The 19,630-nt window shown below is 31.9% G+C and overlaps 1 protein-coding gene across 1 annotated transcript; it reads left to right on the forward strand.

Annotated features, from left to right (window-relative positions):
- The first annotated feature begins 17,095 nt into the window (after nucleotides 1–17,095).
- LOC110101534 (glycine-rich cell wall structural protein 2) lies at nucleotides 17,096–17,886 on the forward strand. Its single transcript, XM_020829464.2, has one exon. It carries the CDS (start codon nucleotides 17,132–17,134, stop codon nucleotides 17,726–17,728), a length of 597 nt encoding a protein of 198 aa, XP_020685123.1. The 5' UTR covers nucleotides 17,096–17,131; the 3' UTR covers nucleotides 17,729–17,886.
- Nucleotides 17,887–19,630: the final 1,744 nt, after the last annotated feature.

The following is a 19,630-nucleotide window of genomic DNA, read 5'->3' on the forward strand; positions in this document are numbered from 1 at the left end:
TAATTAGTTTGTGTATAGGCTATGCATAAACTTAAGCTTTAATGTGATCTTTAGTCTTGATAGAGGAGTAGAAAATAACTAGGGGATTTAAAATGTAATCTTGTCTTGCATAGACATATGGCGGTTCAGATTATGGAATCTTAATGAGATATTAAAATTGTAGTTAGGAGGAATCCTAGCTAATACTCTAACGATCTTCACAGAAACCATAACTTGTGCTTTGATTCATAGCAATATTAGGAAGAAATCTCTCTATTGCAAGCATGTACTTTTAAATACCATAGGTTTAGAGTTTTAAAAATTATGTTTCATTATCTTTTATAGCTATAGCTAGCTTTTTTTTACTTTTGATTGTATCACCCTTGATAATTAAATGATAAGATAAATATATTAGTTTTATTATTAAGCAGTAGTAGAGTAAGCTTAGGATAATTCCATCATGAGAATGATGATCATCTCATCACTTTATGACTTGACACGACACGTGCACTTGCATAAAAATATCAGAGTCACTTCACACCAAGTTGAATCCTATCTAAGTTGTTTATAACATGCATAATGAAATCAATAGGGAGACGTTTAATTATTCAGGAAAATGTACTGATCAATTGGCCTTAATTTTATTTTTGATGGATATGGCTCATTAGCACAAATTCATAGGGGCACTATTTGTGAGTTTGGGTCCATTGGATCAATTTCTACAAAATTTTAAAGTTCTATGTACTAAATTTGATTGAAATGCATATTATCATAATTACGCAGTTGGACGCTGACTCTGGTGGCACTTTCGATGCTGTGGCTTTTTAATTGGTTGTTTATATAACTACGAACAATTATGCCAAATAATATTTAATCTTAGCCTTTCTATCTAAGATCAAATCGCAAGGATTAAAAGGATTATCGAAAACCGCAAGCTATCATATGGTTGTATAAATGATGAAATCATCAAATCAAAGCTATCCAATAAATTTAAAATAAACAATTTATTCTAATTTTGTCTTCCACCTCCCACAAAAAATTGAGCCCAAAGAATTTGCTACAAGTTTGAAAATTACCTTCAGCAAAGGTGAACTGATCATGATTTTTACTGAATTAGAGCCTTCTACCACATGGAGCGATCCTCCTTTAGACACTGAACTATGAAATTAACTGGATCAAGTTTGAGCTTCAGACACTGAGCTATGATAAAAATATATTTTCTCATAATTTATTATATTTTTATCATATAATTTTTTGTATATGATATACATAAATTTTATGATCATTTTGACTATAATATTATTAGATTTTACTAGATAAAATAAAAGTTGTGATTTTTTATGGTATTGATTATTATATTGATTTTCTTAAATTTATAAATTTTAGCATTTATATTGCATTTCATGCATGAAAGAGTGATTGATACAACTGATATGAAATAAATGTAGTACAAGATACAAGCAAGGAATGTTGGCTATTAACACTATAATTAATTCACATTATCTGTTAAAACATAATATCCTACACATGAGGGTGAGCTGATGGACTTTCCTTAAAAGATAATTTGTGGTTTTATCCATATTATAGCCGGTCTACCGGCGAAGGCCGGCGGTTTTAAAAACATACGACGGCTAACTAAACCGCCGGAGCACCGTCGGTAAAAAGACCGCCGGTAGGCCGTCGGTCAATTAGCCGGCGGCGTCACAGCCGGAAAATCGCCGGCATAAAATCCTGTTAAAACCGGCGGTCGGAGCCGCCGAAAAACCTCCGGCTAATAAACCGCCGGTAAATAACCGTCGGTTATAGTTTCCTACGCGATTTTTTCCGGCGGCACAAAAACCGTCGTAAAGCAGCCGGTAGTTAAAAAAATCGCCGGTTAATATAGGATTACCGCCGGAAAAAACCGCCGGATTTCAGCATTTTTCCTGTAGTGTGAACCATCAATATGAAACTGATAAATAATTGATGTTGTTTCACTAAAACCCTTGTTATAAATTTATAGAGTTTTACTAATCATATTGATGTACGTTGTTTATCGTTTGATATTGATTAGAATTAGAGCATATTAATTGTTTTGCCTTGTATTGAAGGCAACAATGAGCGTTGATTACTTGTTGGGCTTTGCAAGCTTATTATGCGACTTTACCTAATTTCAGGTAAAGGTTAAAAATCTACGGTTTGAGGTTTTAAAGTAATGATATTTTAGTTTTTTTTTTTTTTTTTTCTTATTTTTGTTTTTTTTTTTTTTTTTAGAGTTATTCTTTTGTAGCTTGTATTGAATATTGTATAATTTTTTTTAGACTTTTGTTGTAAAATGTAAATATTGACAAAAAGAAATATAAAAATATTTTTCATTTGTTTATCTTTTTGATACAATTAATTAGCTCTAGATGTCGAATTAATCTGATTGTAAATGAATGATTATTGATTGTTAATCGAAAAAAAAAAGAATAGAATAAATTGAAAAGATAACACTACAGTAAAAATGCGTGTTACCGGCGGACAAAATCTGTCAGAAAATGCCCAAAATACGTCGGAAACAAGAATTTTCGGCGGAAAATATATATATAATGAATATTTTGGCTGTAATATTATTGAATTTAATTAGATAAAATGAAAGTTATAATTTTTTATCGTATTGATTATTATATAGAGTTTTTTGAATTTATAGATTGCAGCATTTCATATTGCATTTCATGTATGAAAGAAAGATTAATAAAATAGATATAAAATATATATATTATATGAATGCAAGCAGGAAGGCTGATTGTTAACACTATAATTAATTCACGTTGACTGTTAAAATATAATATCATATATAGGAGGGTGAGTCGATAGATTTTCCTTAAAAGATAGTTTGTGGCGTTATCCCGATTGTACCCTATAATTAGTTATCAAATTATACAAATGAGTACATGGTGATGACCCTTAAATGATTATTGAAAGCCACCGGTGAATTAACTTATGATAATGAAAAATGATGATAATATAAAGATCGATGACCAATTGGTCGATAATCAGGGTTAAATTAAAGACTGATGACCAACTATGTGACAATTAGGGTGGAATGATGAAAACACCATATTAAAGTTATATATCATGCCTTGCTCTTCATAATTGTATTCATGATTGCATTTACATGACAATATAGTGAATTGATTAATAGATATATTGATATAGTATATTGATAGACAGTTATGTAATGATTGATAGAAGCATATAGTGGAACTACCAGCATAAAATTGATAGATACTTGATATTGTTTAACTGCAACCCCTATTAGATTTATAGACTTTTTATTGATCATAATATTGATGTATACTGCTTATTAAATAATATTGATTAGAATTGGAGCGTATTTATTTTTTCCGTGAATTGAAGCCTTGAAGGCATCAATGAGTTTTTGTTATTTGCTAAGCTTAGTAAGCTTATTATATAATTTTATATGGTTTAAGATAAAGGTAAAGAACTTGCAATTTGAGGTTTAACATTGATGATATTTTAGCTTATTTAAAGTTCTTTGGTTAGACATATTCTTTTGTAGCATGTAGTGCATATTGTAAATATTATTATAGACTCTAGTTGTAGAATATGAATATTGATTATAGAAATGTGATGATATTTTTTCTATTATTTATTTATTTTCAATAGAATAATTAATAACCTATGGATGTTAAATTAATCTGGTTGTAAATGAATGATTAGTGGTTGTTAATTGGAAGGAAAAAAAATGAATAGAATGAGTTAAAAAGATAATAAAGAGGAAATAAAAGAAATTCTTTACTAATCATCTTGAGTGACATGGGTTGTAAATATTAGTAACTTGGGTTAACTTGAGTTTTACCCATATCTTAAGCTTGGAATGACTTTAGAAATAATCTAACAAATCATGAGTATGTTTTAAGAGATGTATAAGCCATTTAGATTTAGTCTAGGTTGATAACCCCATACTTTTGTTTACCTCACTATTGGTGAAGTCGACGTTCTATCTTCCCCTAGAATTTTCCTAGAATCTAGATTTACCTACCTTAGTGTAGAAATTACCCCTAGGATTCCCTTTAGGTGAACACCTGATGACATAATGTCGATTCAGCCTTGATCATGGCAATTTATTCCAATTAAATAGGTTTGTGTCTAATTGAATTTAATCAATTTGATTTCAATATTAGCGAAGATCAATTAAATCTAAATTATGTTAAACTAGGCTATATCAAGTCGATTCAACCCGTTGTTGAGTCAATTCGATTCGACTCACATGCTCACTTCGACCTTGATGCCATCGATCGGCAGTCAAATTAAATCAAGCGATGTCTCAAGCTTAATTCACACTATGATAAACTTACTTTGATAGTTTAATTCGCCTATTTAAGTATTTTTTTATATTTATTTATTTATGTGATAAATTTGTCCTCCGTGGATGAAGAGGCTGATTCCTCCCTTGATTTCTATCAATTCATAATCCAAAAATAAATCTTAATATGAAAACACTAAGAGATATAAAGAGAAAAGATTTAGTAATCTTAATATAGTTATATATTATACTCATGCAAAGTTAGCTATCTATTATTAAATAGCTTAATTTTTCTAAAATTCCATATTGGAGGCGGCCAGATTAGTTTAATTAGTCTTCAAAAGACTTTTATGTTTGTTGCATTTCTTTCTGTGTTAAATTTCTACTTAATGAGCTAACTTTTGCCCAAGTTTCAAATTAACCAAAGACTGACACCTCAAATTATTGGAGTCTTTTGCAATGTCTACTTGTCTAAGCAATAAAAACGAGCAGGTTGCATGACTTTTATGTTAGTACTAACGTCGACGTCAGTAATATCACTAAGAACTTTCTCATTTATTACAATAAAATCATATTTCTTATAATTATGATAATATCCTCTTAGTTTTTTAGCTCTTGCTAATTGACCACTTAATTATTTTTTGTTAATTAATATAAGAGAATAATTTATTAAGTTAATAAGTTTATTTGTTTGTTTATTTTAAGAAATCAATATGTTTATATAAGAATAAAAGTAATTTTCATTTTACCTTACTTTTAAAACGATGAGTTGGTTTTAGTGAAAGAAATTAGAGTAACTTTTCATGTTGATTCTTAATAAATAATTATTTGAATTTGTGAAGTAATTAGAATATTTATTTGATCGAACACAAATATTGATGCAATAGCTAAATTAGAAATATTCGGAATTTAAACTGAAACCATCTAAACTTTGTTTTTAGTGAACTTATAGTCGATATAAATGTTTTGAAGATGTAAACCCAATAACACAAAAAACATCTTGATTCAAGTCCAAATGATCATAACTCAAGCACTTGAAGCATAATTAATAATTTTACAGCTTCATTTGAGGGGAAAATTCTTGCTTAATCTTACATGTTTATAGTCAAAACTACTTGCTCCATAAAAGAAATATAACGAGCCTTAGATTACTCAAATTTGATGTCATTAAGGTACTTAAATGCATATAAAATCTAGTATATCAAATGGAACAATGCATATCATCTAATGGAGTGAATGAAAATTTGGCTATAATTAGTAAACAAAATGTTACTTCAAAAATCTTTAAATAGCCTTTCATTTTGCATGTTAACGGGAATGTTGGAAGTACATATAAACCTTATCCTGGAGTTAGAGAGAGCTCACGGATTTGAAAAATTCTAGAGCTCAACCTAACTATCTATATTGATGCTTATCACCGAATTCCACCATTATCACAACCCGATATAACATAACTCATATGTCATAATAGGTTATATTAGGTTTGGTAAGGGACTGAGAAACTGACCAAGATCTATTTGAAAAAATATATATATTTTTTCCAAATTATAACAAGAAACCACTAACATATTAATATAAAAAAATAGAAACATCATCCCTTATATAGACATCCCAGAACTAATCATATAAAAAAAGCATTAATTATAATTTTTCAATAATCTCATCAAATTAAAATTTTCCTATGATTAAAAAAAAAATCATCTATGACAATAGAAAAATTCCTTAAACAGCAACACTTTAATCTTACTCCACTTGGTCCTTCTCCTTTCTTAAAACATGTAAAATAAAGAATGAGCAAACAACCCAGCAAGAGACAAGCGAAAAAATTATATACTCCAAATTACACATATTATTATTAAAATGCTAGCAAAATCAGATATTTTTATGCAAAAAATAGGTAAAAGTTACAAAAACTGCTCCAGTGTCACAACGCCACAGATTCAGTGCCACAAAACTACAATTTTCCCCAAAGCCATAGCACCACAGTACAAGTGCCTCAACAAAACAAGTCTGAAAATTCATCTAAAAGCTTAGCGTCGAGGTGCTATCTAGTGAACACACAAAGCCAAATTGCCTTAGCTCCACGGAGGAATATAGTTGAAGACGATTAAACCAACAAACCAATGCAAGGAGTAGTGATCTAACACAACGGTTTAATGGCGCCATAGCACCACTAGTACTGTGTCATGACGCCAACTCAGTTATTTTTCTTTCTATAAATAGGAAGCCTAGTGTTCATGTTAAAGGGTGGGCGACATGGGGAGATATGAGAGAGAGAGTGTGTGAGTGTGTAAGGGTACTTTTGGTGGAGGCTAGCCCATTTTTACCTATTGTGTGAGTCTTATACTAGTTTGGAGAGAAGAATGGAGTGCAAAGGAGTTTGTATTGATTGAGAAAGGATTTTCAAGTCATTTCTATCCTTATCTTCAATATTGTACTTCTATTTTGTTTTGTGAAATAAAAACATTTATTGTATTTACTTATATCTCCATGTATGACTAAACTCTTTTATCTAAACTTATGATAGTTTAAAAATTATGTATTGCATATAGTAGATTTACAAGTTTATGAATTGATTTAGGATGTTTTTAAATATTTCATACTATATTTAGTTTGTCAAGGCCATGCATAAACTTAAAATATAATGTGATTTATAGTTTTGTTGGAGTAGTACAAGAATAAATAGAAGTTTGTAATCTTGGCATGCATAGACATATGATTGTTAGGATTATGAGATCTTAAGGAGATAGTAAAACTGTTGTTGGAAGAAATCCTTGCTAATACTATAACAAGCTTGATAAAGACGAGGAATGCTTGTGCTCTAATTCATTGAAATATTAGGATGAAAAATCCCTCTATTGCAAGCATGTATCTTTAAATATCAAAGTTTAGAGTTTTAAAAATTATTATCTTTATCTTTTATAAATATAGTTTTTTACTTTTGATTGCATCTCCTTTAATAATCAAATGATAAATAAATATAATAGTTTTATTAAGCAGTACTAGAGTGAGTTTAGGATAATTCCAAATTCTCATGAAAATGATACTCATCTCATCACTTTATTACTTGACACGACACGTGCACTAGCATTGAATAGGAGTTCTTCACACCAAGTTTGAATCCAATCTAAGGTGTCTACTATCATGCCTTAGAATTTAATTTGGAAGGATTTTTTTTTTCTTTTAGCATTTATTAGATAACAAATAGAGCTATCTATTTCATTTATTAGTAATAAAATTATATAACAGTGAAAATAAGTTTTATTGATCAAAACATTCATATACATATATATTTATTGACTTAAAAATCATATACAATACTAAAGAATCATATAGTCATAACATATCAGTATATTTATAAGTACAAAAATAACTAAAATAAAATGATCTAATATAGAGGAATCCTGATTAGCTTCACACTCGTGAACCTCTTCCCTGACCTTGATTTGAAATCATTTAAATCACATATAATGAGTTATGCACCCCAATATGTTATTAAAATTTATATAACTAAATTTTAAAGTACTTTAAAGAAGTAGTATGTATGTCGTCAGACAATTTATAATAGTAACAATCATAATATTAGAAATCAATCCATATATAATAAAGCTCACACTCAATAACAGTAAAGTCTTTAAAGAATAAATATTATGATGCAAAAAGAAGTAAAATAGCTATTAATCCCAAAAACTAGGATACACATCAATTTTAGTTGTACCATTCAATCAATAAAGAAATCATATTAATCGGAAGAACCAAAGTCTCAAAAATAATGTCATAATCACATCAATGTAATAAGACCTTAAGAAAGAGTATATATCATATCTAGTCATAAGTATATTAATCACATTCTAAGTGTATTTAGTATATCATATGCTTAGTATATCTCCTAATCAATAGATATTATCAATAATCATATTGTAATAATATTAGTATCAGTTTCTTTTGCTACAATAACATTAGTACAGTGCTGTAATAGTAGTAGTAAGGTAGGTAACAGTAAATTTATATAATAACAATGAGTCAATATAATATCAGTACAAACGTACAATAGTAGTGAATCAGTGGAATGAATTCCAGTAATCATACAAAAATAAGTAAAGATTCCCAGGAAAAGTAGTATTTTTTAATATTAGTAATCTGTATTAGTAACATGTTGGCTTGAGAATGGGGTCATCACTCTTTGTTCGTCAGCACAGTAATAACTGCTTGTAACTCCCATCAATGAATTAGTAGAGGATAACAATAAATTACAATATTTAAATAAAAACCTATCAACCCACCATAATGTACATGCCAATAAGTACTCTTCGTCCAACATTAGTGGATTTCCTATTCTTCTTATTATTTTCATATATTTAATTATCACAGTATTATAATAATAATAGGAACCATCTATCACCCATTCACATACCAATATTCATTTTCAATGCTTATATTAAAATTATGCTTAAATACAATACATAAAGAGCATAATTCATAGTTTCAAAAGATAACCAAATTATCAGAGGTTGTGTAAAATACTATTTTAAGACTTCAAGCATACTACAACACTATTTTTTAGAGTCTGGGTTATTATATATATATATTTTTTTTTGTAATAAAAATAGAAATTTAATTGAGAAATAAAAAAAATATTATTAAAAATTGAGAGAGGCTTAATGTGACCTACCTCGATCCAAACAACTTTCCCAACTAAGCCGACAACTAAAAAAGTTATGAAGCGACTTAAAAATTCTTCTTTCCTCCTCCAAAACCCTCTCCTTGGCTTTCCTGCTCGGCTCTCTACGATGCTTGAATGAGTGGAATAGTAGGTTTATTTTATATTTAAAGTATAAATAGTTCCCTACCACTGCGACACTACCACTTAACGTTGTAGTGCTAGTTCATTTTTTAAAGCCCATGATTATAGGACAGGAATATCATTATTTGGTACCTCAACACTGTTACAATGTCGCAGTGCTCGGACACCTAACACCTAAGTGCTCAAATAGTAAAATTTTAAAATTATTGCCAAAACACACTCCAAACCCCTAAGACTCATTCTAGAACACATGCATATATTTTTCATACACAAAAATACTTTCAACCACATACAAATAGGTTTAAAACACAAAATTTTGAATCTTTACCTTTTGAAATTTTACTTTTTAAACTTTTAAGAGATTACATCTATAGCATGCAATTTAACGAAAGCAATAGAAAGACATTTAATTATTCAGGAAAGTAAATTGGTCAATTGGCCATAATTTTATTTCAAATGGATATGGCTCATTAGCATAAATCCATACCCATTTGTGATTTTCTGTCCACTAGATCAATTTCTATAAAATTTTAAAGTTCCATGCATTTAATTTGATTAAAATGCCTGTGTAATCCTAATTATACATAGTTGGAAACTAACTCGGATGACACTTTCCATGCGGTGGCTTTTTAATTGGTTGTTATCTAATAATGAGTCACAATGCCAAGTAAGACTTAATCTCAACTATTCAATTTAGGTTCAAATGGTTAGGATTAAAAGAGTGTTAATCATAGGCCGTCGTATGGTTGTATGTCTGACAAAACTAGAGTTATACATAAAATTAAAAGGAATAGACTATTATGATTTCTTCTTCCACCTCTCACAAAGAATTGAGGCCACATGTATATTTAACTCAACCATTGCCTATTAGATTGATCCAATAGGATCTATGCAAGGAAAGTGTTCAATCCAATAGATGGAGCATCGTGGGTTGCACACTTTCTTCACAATGTCTCATACAACTACAAAATTACTATGAGTTTAAAAATTACTTTCAAGAAAAGGTGAATTCATGGAGATTTTGTTGAATTGGAATCATCTAATTGCAGATAATGATCCTCTTTTAGGTATTGAGCTTTAAAGTTGATTGGATCAAGTTTGAATTTTGCACCACCACAACTTCATTGGAACTTGCTCAAACTCACAAAAGAAGGCTATTGGGAGGCTAGGGAAGGGTAAGGATTGATTTTTCACACACTAGGGAAGCTCGGGAAAGCAAGTTCTAGAACTCCTATTCAGCAAAATTTGAAGTATCTATATAGAGGGAAGTTGAATGCATGGAGATAAAATTTTAGCCGCATGAAGTCATACTTTGCAATTGAACCAATTTGAATTGGTCTAATGACATGTAAACAAATAGTGGAGCTATGAACTTAAGATGGGCTATTTTAATCAAACGGTGCATATTCACTTTGTATGGTATCGATTTTAAGAAATTTTGATCCAATCAATGAACACCCTTTTCCCTCGTTGGGTTAGGCTGGGTTTAGGAAAGTTCAGGTGCCCAATTGGTTACATGTATAGGCTTTAGGAAGGCTAATTTCATTTATAATGGGTTTTAGCCCATTTTGTATAACTTTTGTTAGCTCAATTGGGTGACTCAAGCTAGCCTGGGGCTTGGGCTAGCTAGGACATATACTTTAAGATATATACATGCAACTGGAATGGTTTGGAGGCCATGGTTTAATGACCTTTGGGTTTACTCAAGTGTAATGTGTCTAAAAGACCATATATGTTCAACTTGGTCAACTATGTTGACCCGAGGTGAACCAAGGACCCTAATGGGTCTATGTGAAATTATGAAGGTGTTTAGGAGGTTTAAGATGCCATGCCAAGGGTTTAAATTAATTTGATCATTAAAATGGTCATTTAGATCCAATAAAGCTTATATGGTCAACTTGGTTAACTCTGGCCCACCATATATGGACTCCATTTGGTTTAAAAATATTCATGGAGATGGTTGAAAGCCTTAGGACACAATCCTAATGTTTAGGAATTGATCTAGCCCAATAAATGGCATTTATATACATTTAGGGCTCTAAAGAATCCAGGGTCAAACTTGGTCAACCAAGTGATGGCAATGGGTCCCAAAGGGGTCAAACAACTTAGGACATGATTTTAGATAGGTTTAGGTCATTCCCAAGGGTTTAAGTTTATGTTGGACATGAAATGCCATCTTGAGTGGCATGGCCTATAAATATAAGTTACATAGTTTAACTTGAGTTTTAACCTTAGGTTAAGCTTCGAATGACTTTGGAAATACTCTAACAAATCATGATAATGGTCTAAGATATGTCTAAGCAATTTAGATTGAGTCTAGGTTAAAAATCACATACTTCTTTCTAAGATCCTTATATGTTAGGTTTACACCAAAAGTTAAAACTCATAAGCATTAAAAGTGATGGGGGGAAAGAGTTTCAAAAATGAGATCAAAATAACATGTGATGCCCTAGAATCTAATGGAAGTATTTCTATTCTTAAAGTTTTACTTATTCATCTCAACCATTCAATATTAAAAGCAAAAGCTACTAACATTTTTAATCTATAAAAAAATTATCAACAAATTTCTTTTCAACAATACCTAAACATAATATTCTAGATCCTGAAATTATAAACAATAAATAATTAAAGGTTGCATTACAAAATAAATAATATCTCAACTTCTAGGATTCTCATGCCTACTTCTTGACCTAATCTACTTAATAAGACCCTTACCTTTCCTTGAAACATTAATAGAATTGGATGAGTATAACTAGCTCAATGCACTTCCTAGATGCTTCAAAGAACATATGGCCTCATAAGTTCACTTACACCTCACTTCTAGATCGCAACAAAATTCGTACAGTCTTAGACTTTCAAACATTCATTTCAAATTGTTATTTATAAGTAATTGATCAACTGAAATGCAATGCAATGATTATTATGCATATGTTTTCCAATGCTTACTGAAAGCTCCACTTACACTTATAACTCCCTTTGCCTCTCAAATCTGCTTATAGTAAGTGGGGCTAGAATCCCTTCCTCATCTGCATCAGGTAGATGGGGCCAGAATAGTATTTACAATGTTACTTAATCTCTCAAACCTACTTTCAACAGGTGGGGAGATAGAATCCCTCTCAAATCTACATCAGGTATATGTGGCCAAAAAAGTATATATATGGCCCTTATAATATAACAAAGAGTGCATTTTTTTTTAACCTTTCAAAATAAATGTTTACAATGCCATGCAATGAATGATGAAGATACAATGCAGTGATACTCAATAGAAAATTCAAAAAGTGCATGTATTATCAGTAAAAGCCTCACTACTTGTAAAATAGAACATTCACTAAACTTTTTCTTTTCAAATTTTTAACTTCAAAGAAACATTCACATGGACAATTCAAGACTTTTATATAACTACTGCATTTTCCAGAAAAGCCTCAATTTGATAATATACTCAAAAAACTATATTAAAAAATCAACTAGGTAAAATTAAAATTCTTATTGCAAAAATGTTCAAAATAGGGCATATTACAACATATAAAAAGTTACACGGTGAAACTTCTTAAAACTCAAGAAAAATAAAATTTAATCCATAACTTATTATAAAATAATAAGATTGAAAATTAGAAATAGGGATTCAAAAGCCTACCTCGAGCTTTATAAATAATTTCCCTAATTGGCTAGATAATTAATTCCTTAGTTTTCCTCCAAACCTCCTCCCACTCTTTCTCTTTCTTCTTCTTCTTCTTCTTCTTCTTCTTCTTCTTCTTCTTCTTCTTCTTCTTCTTCTTCTTCTTCTTCTTCTTCTTCTTCTTCTTCTTCTTCTTCTTCTTCTTCTTCTTCTCTCTTTCTCTCTCTCTCTCTCTCCCTTTTTCGATAAGGCGGCTGAGGAATGGGGAAATGGCAAGTAGTTTTAGATATTTTGAAATAAAATTATATTATTTTGACCTAGTGATGTGGCGCTCGTTTCCTAGTTCCATAATGCTCATAGATAGTTTTCCATATTCTCCTAGAATATTCTAACCTAAGAATCGATGCCACGACAGTAATTCCCGGTACTACAGCGATTGCCCAAAATCTATTTTTTTCTCTTTTTTTGTAAGGTCAATGTTGCGGTGCAGCCAACCCTAGTGCCACAATGCCCGTAGAAAAACTTTTCCAAGTTTCATTTTCACTTTTTCAACCCAAATTCATGATCCCAAATTTATATTTTTCACTTTTCTAACTCAACCCATGATCACCAATTTAACGTTTCACCACTCTAACCCAACTTCATCACACAAAAGACCTTGTTTGACATATTAAAACAAAAATACAAGCAATAAATAAAATACAAATGATTGTTGAACTTAATTATGCTCATTACTGGAATTCTTGGCATAGCAGATCGATATTAAAGGTAAAGCAAGCTTGCTTGCGGTGTAAACGATTCATACTCAAAACTAAACTTGTTTAGTTTACTTGAAAAAAGAATTAAAATGATTTATACTTTATTTACTTTACTCCGTATTATTTTTCATCTAACCAAATACCAATACTTTCAAAACACTTGCATTTGGAATACTTTACACCCATTTTACTTCCAACCAAAGAAATAATAATAAAAGCATTAACTAATCTATTCATAAAAGAAAATTAATATTTAATTAATAACATCTTTCATTAAAATTTGTTTAATAAAAATTAGTAAGTATAATCATCAAATTGGCATAAGAACTTTTTAAGTTATGTAACATAAGAATTTCATGGTATTTAATTAGAATATTTAAAAAATTTTGAGTGATTTATAATATATAATAAACTAATTTGCCATTGAGAATTTGAGTGAAAAGTTAACTAAAATGCATGTTACAAAAGTAAACATCCGAATAAATCACATGTCTTTAAATTTTTGCTTTAATGCTAATGTAGATCTTAAAAAATAATAATAATAATAATAACTCACATGTCCTTAATTAATTAAAGTAACTTCTAAAGCTCCATTTAATGTACTCTTAATTTCCTTGAGTTTCCTTGGCTTTTATTGACCTCCAAATGATTTAGCATATTGCATCAAAATTAGTCTTGAAATTCATTACTATATACATTAGCATCTTTAATAATATATTTATTACATTGTATAATCATCTTTGGAGGCTTAGGCCCAACTTTTAAGATAATAGTTGCTATGGTCGATTGTTAGGCTTTATTCATTTATTTGGACAAGTTTCTTGATCATAGTCGCTTGATTTATTTTCAACAAGATTGCCTTAGGTTTAAATGGATTTATTGGATTTTTTTTTTTATAAAAATCATAGAGGGGCTTACGTGTTACATAAACAATAAAAATATAGGTCCTTAAAGAACCAAAAGCTCTCTAAAAATGCAATCTTTAAAGTAAAACCTATGAGCCAATGGTTCTACCTATTACTATAGACCGGAAAATAAAAAAAAAAATCACCAAGAAAGATCCAAAGAAGACCAATCTAGCTCAAATAAGCAGCAAAAGCCTCACAGTAACTATTAGAAGCCACATCAACCTTAGAATAGAGATCTGCACATAACAAAAGACATAAATAGGAATAAATAAGAGAAGCAAAAACCCCACCATTAAATAGATCCAACATAAGCAAAGAGCCTCCACAAGAGTACTCACAAAAACCAACAATCAACAAAGTGGAACAGCCAACAGAACTGAGGACACAATACACACACAGCCCAACCACAATTAAAATATCCCAGCCACCTACACCCCTCACACCAAACAACCAAGCAAAGCCCTAACATCAGAAGAACACCAACCAAAAGAAGACAACCAACCAAATAATGGCCATCAGCATAAGATAAAAACAATGATAACACATTACTTCTTTTTAGAATTTTTTCTTACGACGTTTAACAGCAATATGGTAAAAGGATTTTTAAACAACACGACTCACATTCAAGTCGTACATGCATTGAAATGTATCAACCGATCCATCCATGCCATCCTCACCAACCCCACATGGCAAGGAAAATGACACATCCAACCAATCGGATTGATCTACACAAGTGTCTCTCGATTTGGAAACCAATTGAGCTTTCAAAGCATTAGTAGAAATAAGCACAATAGGAACACTATAAGAGGCACATTCCCATTACAGTACAAGGTGACAAAGTTGGCTCACCAGAAGCCACAAGCGAGTCAACTAAAGCAATAACCAAATCACTAGAAGAATCATTCAATACCACCATGTTAACATCACATAAACCCATGTTAACTACATTCAAATACCCATGACAAGATCCAAAGAAAATTTCCTTAAGAGCTTTCTCAACAGCAGGTGAAAGAACCAGATCATTAACACAAGCACCCTCACCTCCATCATGACCCAAACATGCCAAAACTACAAAAGGAGAAGAATATTTAATGCCATCAATGTTCACAACATGAATAGGAAATCCAATGTCGCCAAAATAGGATTAAAATATATAATTTCTTCTGAACCAGAACAATAGTAGGAGGAAGCATAGAGTTGTCCGAGACCAGTGAATCAAGCTAAACTGATTGCCCTACATCACCATAAACATGGCCTGGATTAGCCAGAGTGACAGTTTCATGCAAAGATAAATCAACACACACATTGCTCTAAACATTGTCATTCACAACATTATTAACCTTATCACTCGCATTAATAACCAAAAGGGGTGACCAAGGTTCAAATTATCCACATTTACCTGCATATATAACTCAGTCATATCACCCACCTTAACAGCAATCGGGGTACTAGTGGGAGCTTCAGCTAAATGAGGGTGTAAAATGCGACATTCTAATTTTGAATGCCCCAAAGCTTTGCAATGAACACAATAAGAAGGAAAACATCCATTTCCACAACTTGAATATAACCCAAACTTTCAGAACCTAGCCAAACATGATTAGGATAACATTTGGTAACATCTAACTTAACAAGAACATGCACTAGAGGAAATTCGCCCATTACCGGTGGATTTTTTCGACGGTTTTCCGGTAGACTATTTTCTAATGGCTTCCCAACATATTTCCGGCGGAATATGTTTGACTAATTTTTCAACATATTTTCTGCGGTTCTCCGGCGGCTTCCCGGCATTTTTGGTTCCGGCGGCGTTTCATTAAAGGGTCTTGTGTCATTAGAGGTAGCATTATTCATTTTATGCATGGGTCTGCCAAACAAAGACCCCAATCCATGAAGGTATTGGGAGAAAAGAGGTGAGGTTGAAGGTTAGGGAAGCAGATCGAAATTGGAATGGTATGGAATTCCACATGAATGTCAAAATGAGGAGTTCAATTAAGCAATTTCATGAAAATCATCATAATACCAAATTTTAAATAAAGCAATTGCAAAATAAATATGGATATTCTTTTGTTTTTAAAGATTTTTAATGAAATGATGTTATGCATTTATGAGCTAATCTATAATAGGGGCGCTAAATAATTTAAAACTACAGTTATAAACCTTAGTCAATGAAGTAAAAATATTAAAAAATATTTTTAAAATAATCAATTTATAAGGTCATATGCTATTTTGGTGCCAGCTATAAATTTTTAAAAAATTAAAATAATCAAATAATCAATTTAAAAAATTTAAAATAATCAAGTTATAACATATTTTCAACAACAATAATAGAGCTTTTGGTGTAAATGTTGAAGGTGCAAGCCACGTGAGTATCTGCAAGTGTGAATAGAAGAAACTTTTGTTCTTGTTTTTGCTTTCTAAAATTAAAGAAAGCCAAATGACGATATTCGATTGAGAGAACCAACTTCAAAAGCAGAATAGGATAGCTTCTGGAAAAAAAAAATAAATAAAAGAAGAAAGAAATGGAACAAATAAAAGAAGAAAAAAATAAGGAACAAAATCTTTTTCATCATACCATGAGAACCTAATTTTCAAAAAAGGCAACCAATGTGGAGAAAATTTGATCATTCTTTTCTGGCAACGTTTAAAGTTGGTGAAGTGGTAGCCACGCGATTTGATGTCATAAACCTACAGGAGCTTTACCATGCAGTGCAAGCCCTTAGCTATAAATAGCACTCACTCGGCCACCACAGCTTCTCATCCAACATTCCTTAAGCCACAATGGCGACTAGCACTAAATTCACGGCTTTGGTCTTTTTAGTTCTTCTTGGCATTAGCATTGCCCTTTCCTCTGCCGCAAGGTCCTTGAAGAGCATTCAAGGCGGTGGCGGAGGAGGTCATGGTGGTGGAGGAGGAGGTGGTTCAGGTGGTGGATTGGGTTCGGGTTCCGGCTATGGTGAAGGTGGGGGATATGGTGAGGGAGGTGGACATGGTGGAGTGGGCGGCGGTGGTCATGGCGGTGGAGGTGGTGGCGGCGGAGGTGAAGGCAGTGGTGCTGGTTCAGGATCTGGGTCTGGGCAGGGATACGGCTCAGGGTCTGGCGGAGGTGGAGCAGAAGGAGGTGGTTATGGGAGTGGTGGAGGTGGTGGCGGAGGTGCCGGTTTAGGTGGTGGACATGGAAGTGGGAGCGGATCCGGATCTGGCTATGGTTCTGGATCAGGTTCTGGTGCAGGTGGGGCCCATGGTGGAGGCTATGGAAGTGGTGGTGGTGGCGGTGGTGGCGCTGGTGGTGGAGGTGGAGAAGGCGCGGGATCCGGATCTGGTTATGGTTCTGGTGGTGGATCCGGATATGGGGGAGGTGTTGGAGGTCTCAACTAAGCGCTGGACTACTTTATTAATAACACTTAAGAATGAAAAATAAGAGCATGCATGCGCAGTTATGTACTGGACTACCTGTAAGAGAATATAAAGCTTTGTAATGAATCAAATCAATATCTGTTTACTAATATAATATAAGAAATACTGCTTTCTGTGCTTCTCTTCGTGTCATCAAACTAATATCAAGTAATTTGTTTCTATATTCTAATCGATGATAAAAACTTATCATAAACAGTTCTCCTATCTGTTTGTGGCTGTGTCAGGAAAAATTAAACAGATACACGCTGAAGAATATAGAGTGACAGAGTTGAGAAGTAAAGCTTATAAATTCATCGGTTCATCATTAGTTAAGATCTGGATCTACAGTGATATGTTTATAGATGATCGTTCGGATGGCTTGGAGAGAAGGTAGGGGATGCTGTTGACAGCTTTACTGAGAAAGTTCTATTATTGGAGAGAAGGTAGTGGCTGCTATAATTTTCGATTTCTACTATTTTGATAAAGTAATAAAAGAGAATGTTCATAGAGAAAAGATTTAGCAATCTTAATATATTTATATATTAGATATTCATGCAAAGTGATCAAATTTTCATGCATGCATACGATAGCCTACTTAGCTATCTATTATTACATATCTTAATTTTTCTAAAATTCCATATTGGAGGCGGCCAAATTAGTTTGATTAGTCTTCAAAAAAGACCTTTATGTTAGTTATATTTCTTTCTGTGTTAAATTTCAACTTAATGAGCTAACTTTTGCCTAAGTTTCAAATTAACCTAAGACTGACAGGTCAAGTTTTTGGAGTCTTTTGCAATGTTAACTTGTCTAAGTTAGAAACAAGGGAAAATTTTAAGATTAAGCATGATTATAAATTGTATTAATATCTTAAGCATGTTAAAAAGAATTAAAAATAGGCAAAATCGCCCGTTTAACCGGCGACTTATGCTTGTTAGGATTAGTTGAGTCAGGTGATTGTTATGCTGAGTAGACAAAGACTGAGAAATACTGTACATATTTATAAGTCGTCCATTATAAGTCACCCATTAAACGTGCGACTTTTCCCTATTTTATATATATATATATCTTAGCACTATTTAAAAAGTTAAATAAAAAAATTACAAGTGGTGAAAGAATAACGTGTAATTCCAGTTTTTTATGGTTTGTACTATAAGATTTGATATTCGATTTAACTGTTCAAAGATTTTTTTTTTTTCATAAGTTGTGTTTCAAATCAAATCTAAGATTATTTTCTGTGTTTTCAAATCACTTTATGTTGACAGATCATTATGTGTTGTTAAATCAGTTTACAATGACAGCATAGTGTGTGTTTTTATATCAGCTAGTAAAAAAATATGGTGACCTTGGTTCCCCCCTATCTCACATGGGAGTATAAATATGCAGTGTAGTGTTATACCCAATGTCAAACTAATTTTTGTTTTCTTATTAAATAGATCGTCATGTATTCACCAGTTATGGATTTGATTTGGAGCACTTCAACGAAGCAGATGATTCAAGAGGTTGCATCCGTTTGAAAGAAAGTTTGGAGCTACCCACTGATTAAATTCTTGAAGTAAAGGCAAAAGCAAATGAATATTTCAATGTTGTATGCATTTTTGGAGCGAAGATGAAGATTCGCATTTTGGCATGTACATGATGAACTGATGAAAGTGAAGTTGTACAGGGCCGATAATTTTCTTAGAGATGTGGGCTGGCAATATGTACAACAAAGGTTCGAGGAGGATACTCAGCATTGGGTTCCGTTGGAGTTCATCAAGTGCCAAATTCAAGAGATCTGATGAGACAAGAAAGGTTGTGTTGATCAGATTGTTGAAGGATCACTGCTCGATGTTGATCATTGTATTCTTTATCACACGTGGCGTTATCGAGATGATCATTTCTTGT

This window comes from Dendrobium catenatum, unplaced genomic scaffold (assembly GCF_001605985.2).
Source record: "Dendrobium catenatum unplaced genomic scaffold, ASM160598v2 fragScaff_scaffold_600, whole genome shotgun sequence".
NCBI classification, from domain to species: domain Eukaryota; kingdom Viridiplantae; phylum Streptophyta; class Magnoliopsida; order Asparagales; family Orchidaceae; genus Dendrobium; species Dendrobium catenatum.

What these genes read in the sequence shown, in the direction of transcription:
- LOC110101534 (XM_020829464.2), top strand. Translation starts at nt 17,132, where the DNA reads ATGGCGACTAGCACTAAATTCACGGCTTTGGTCTTTTTAGTTCTTCTT.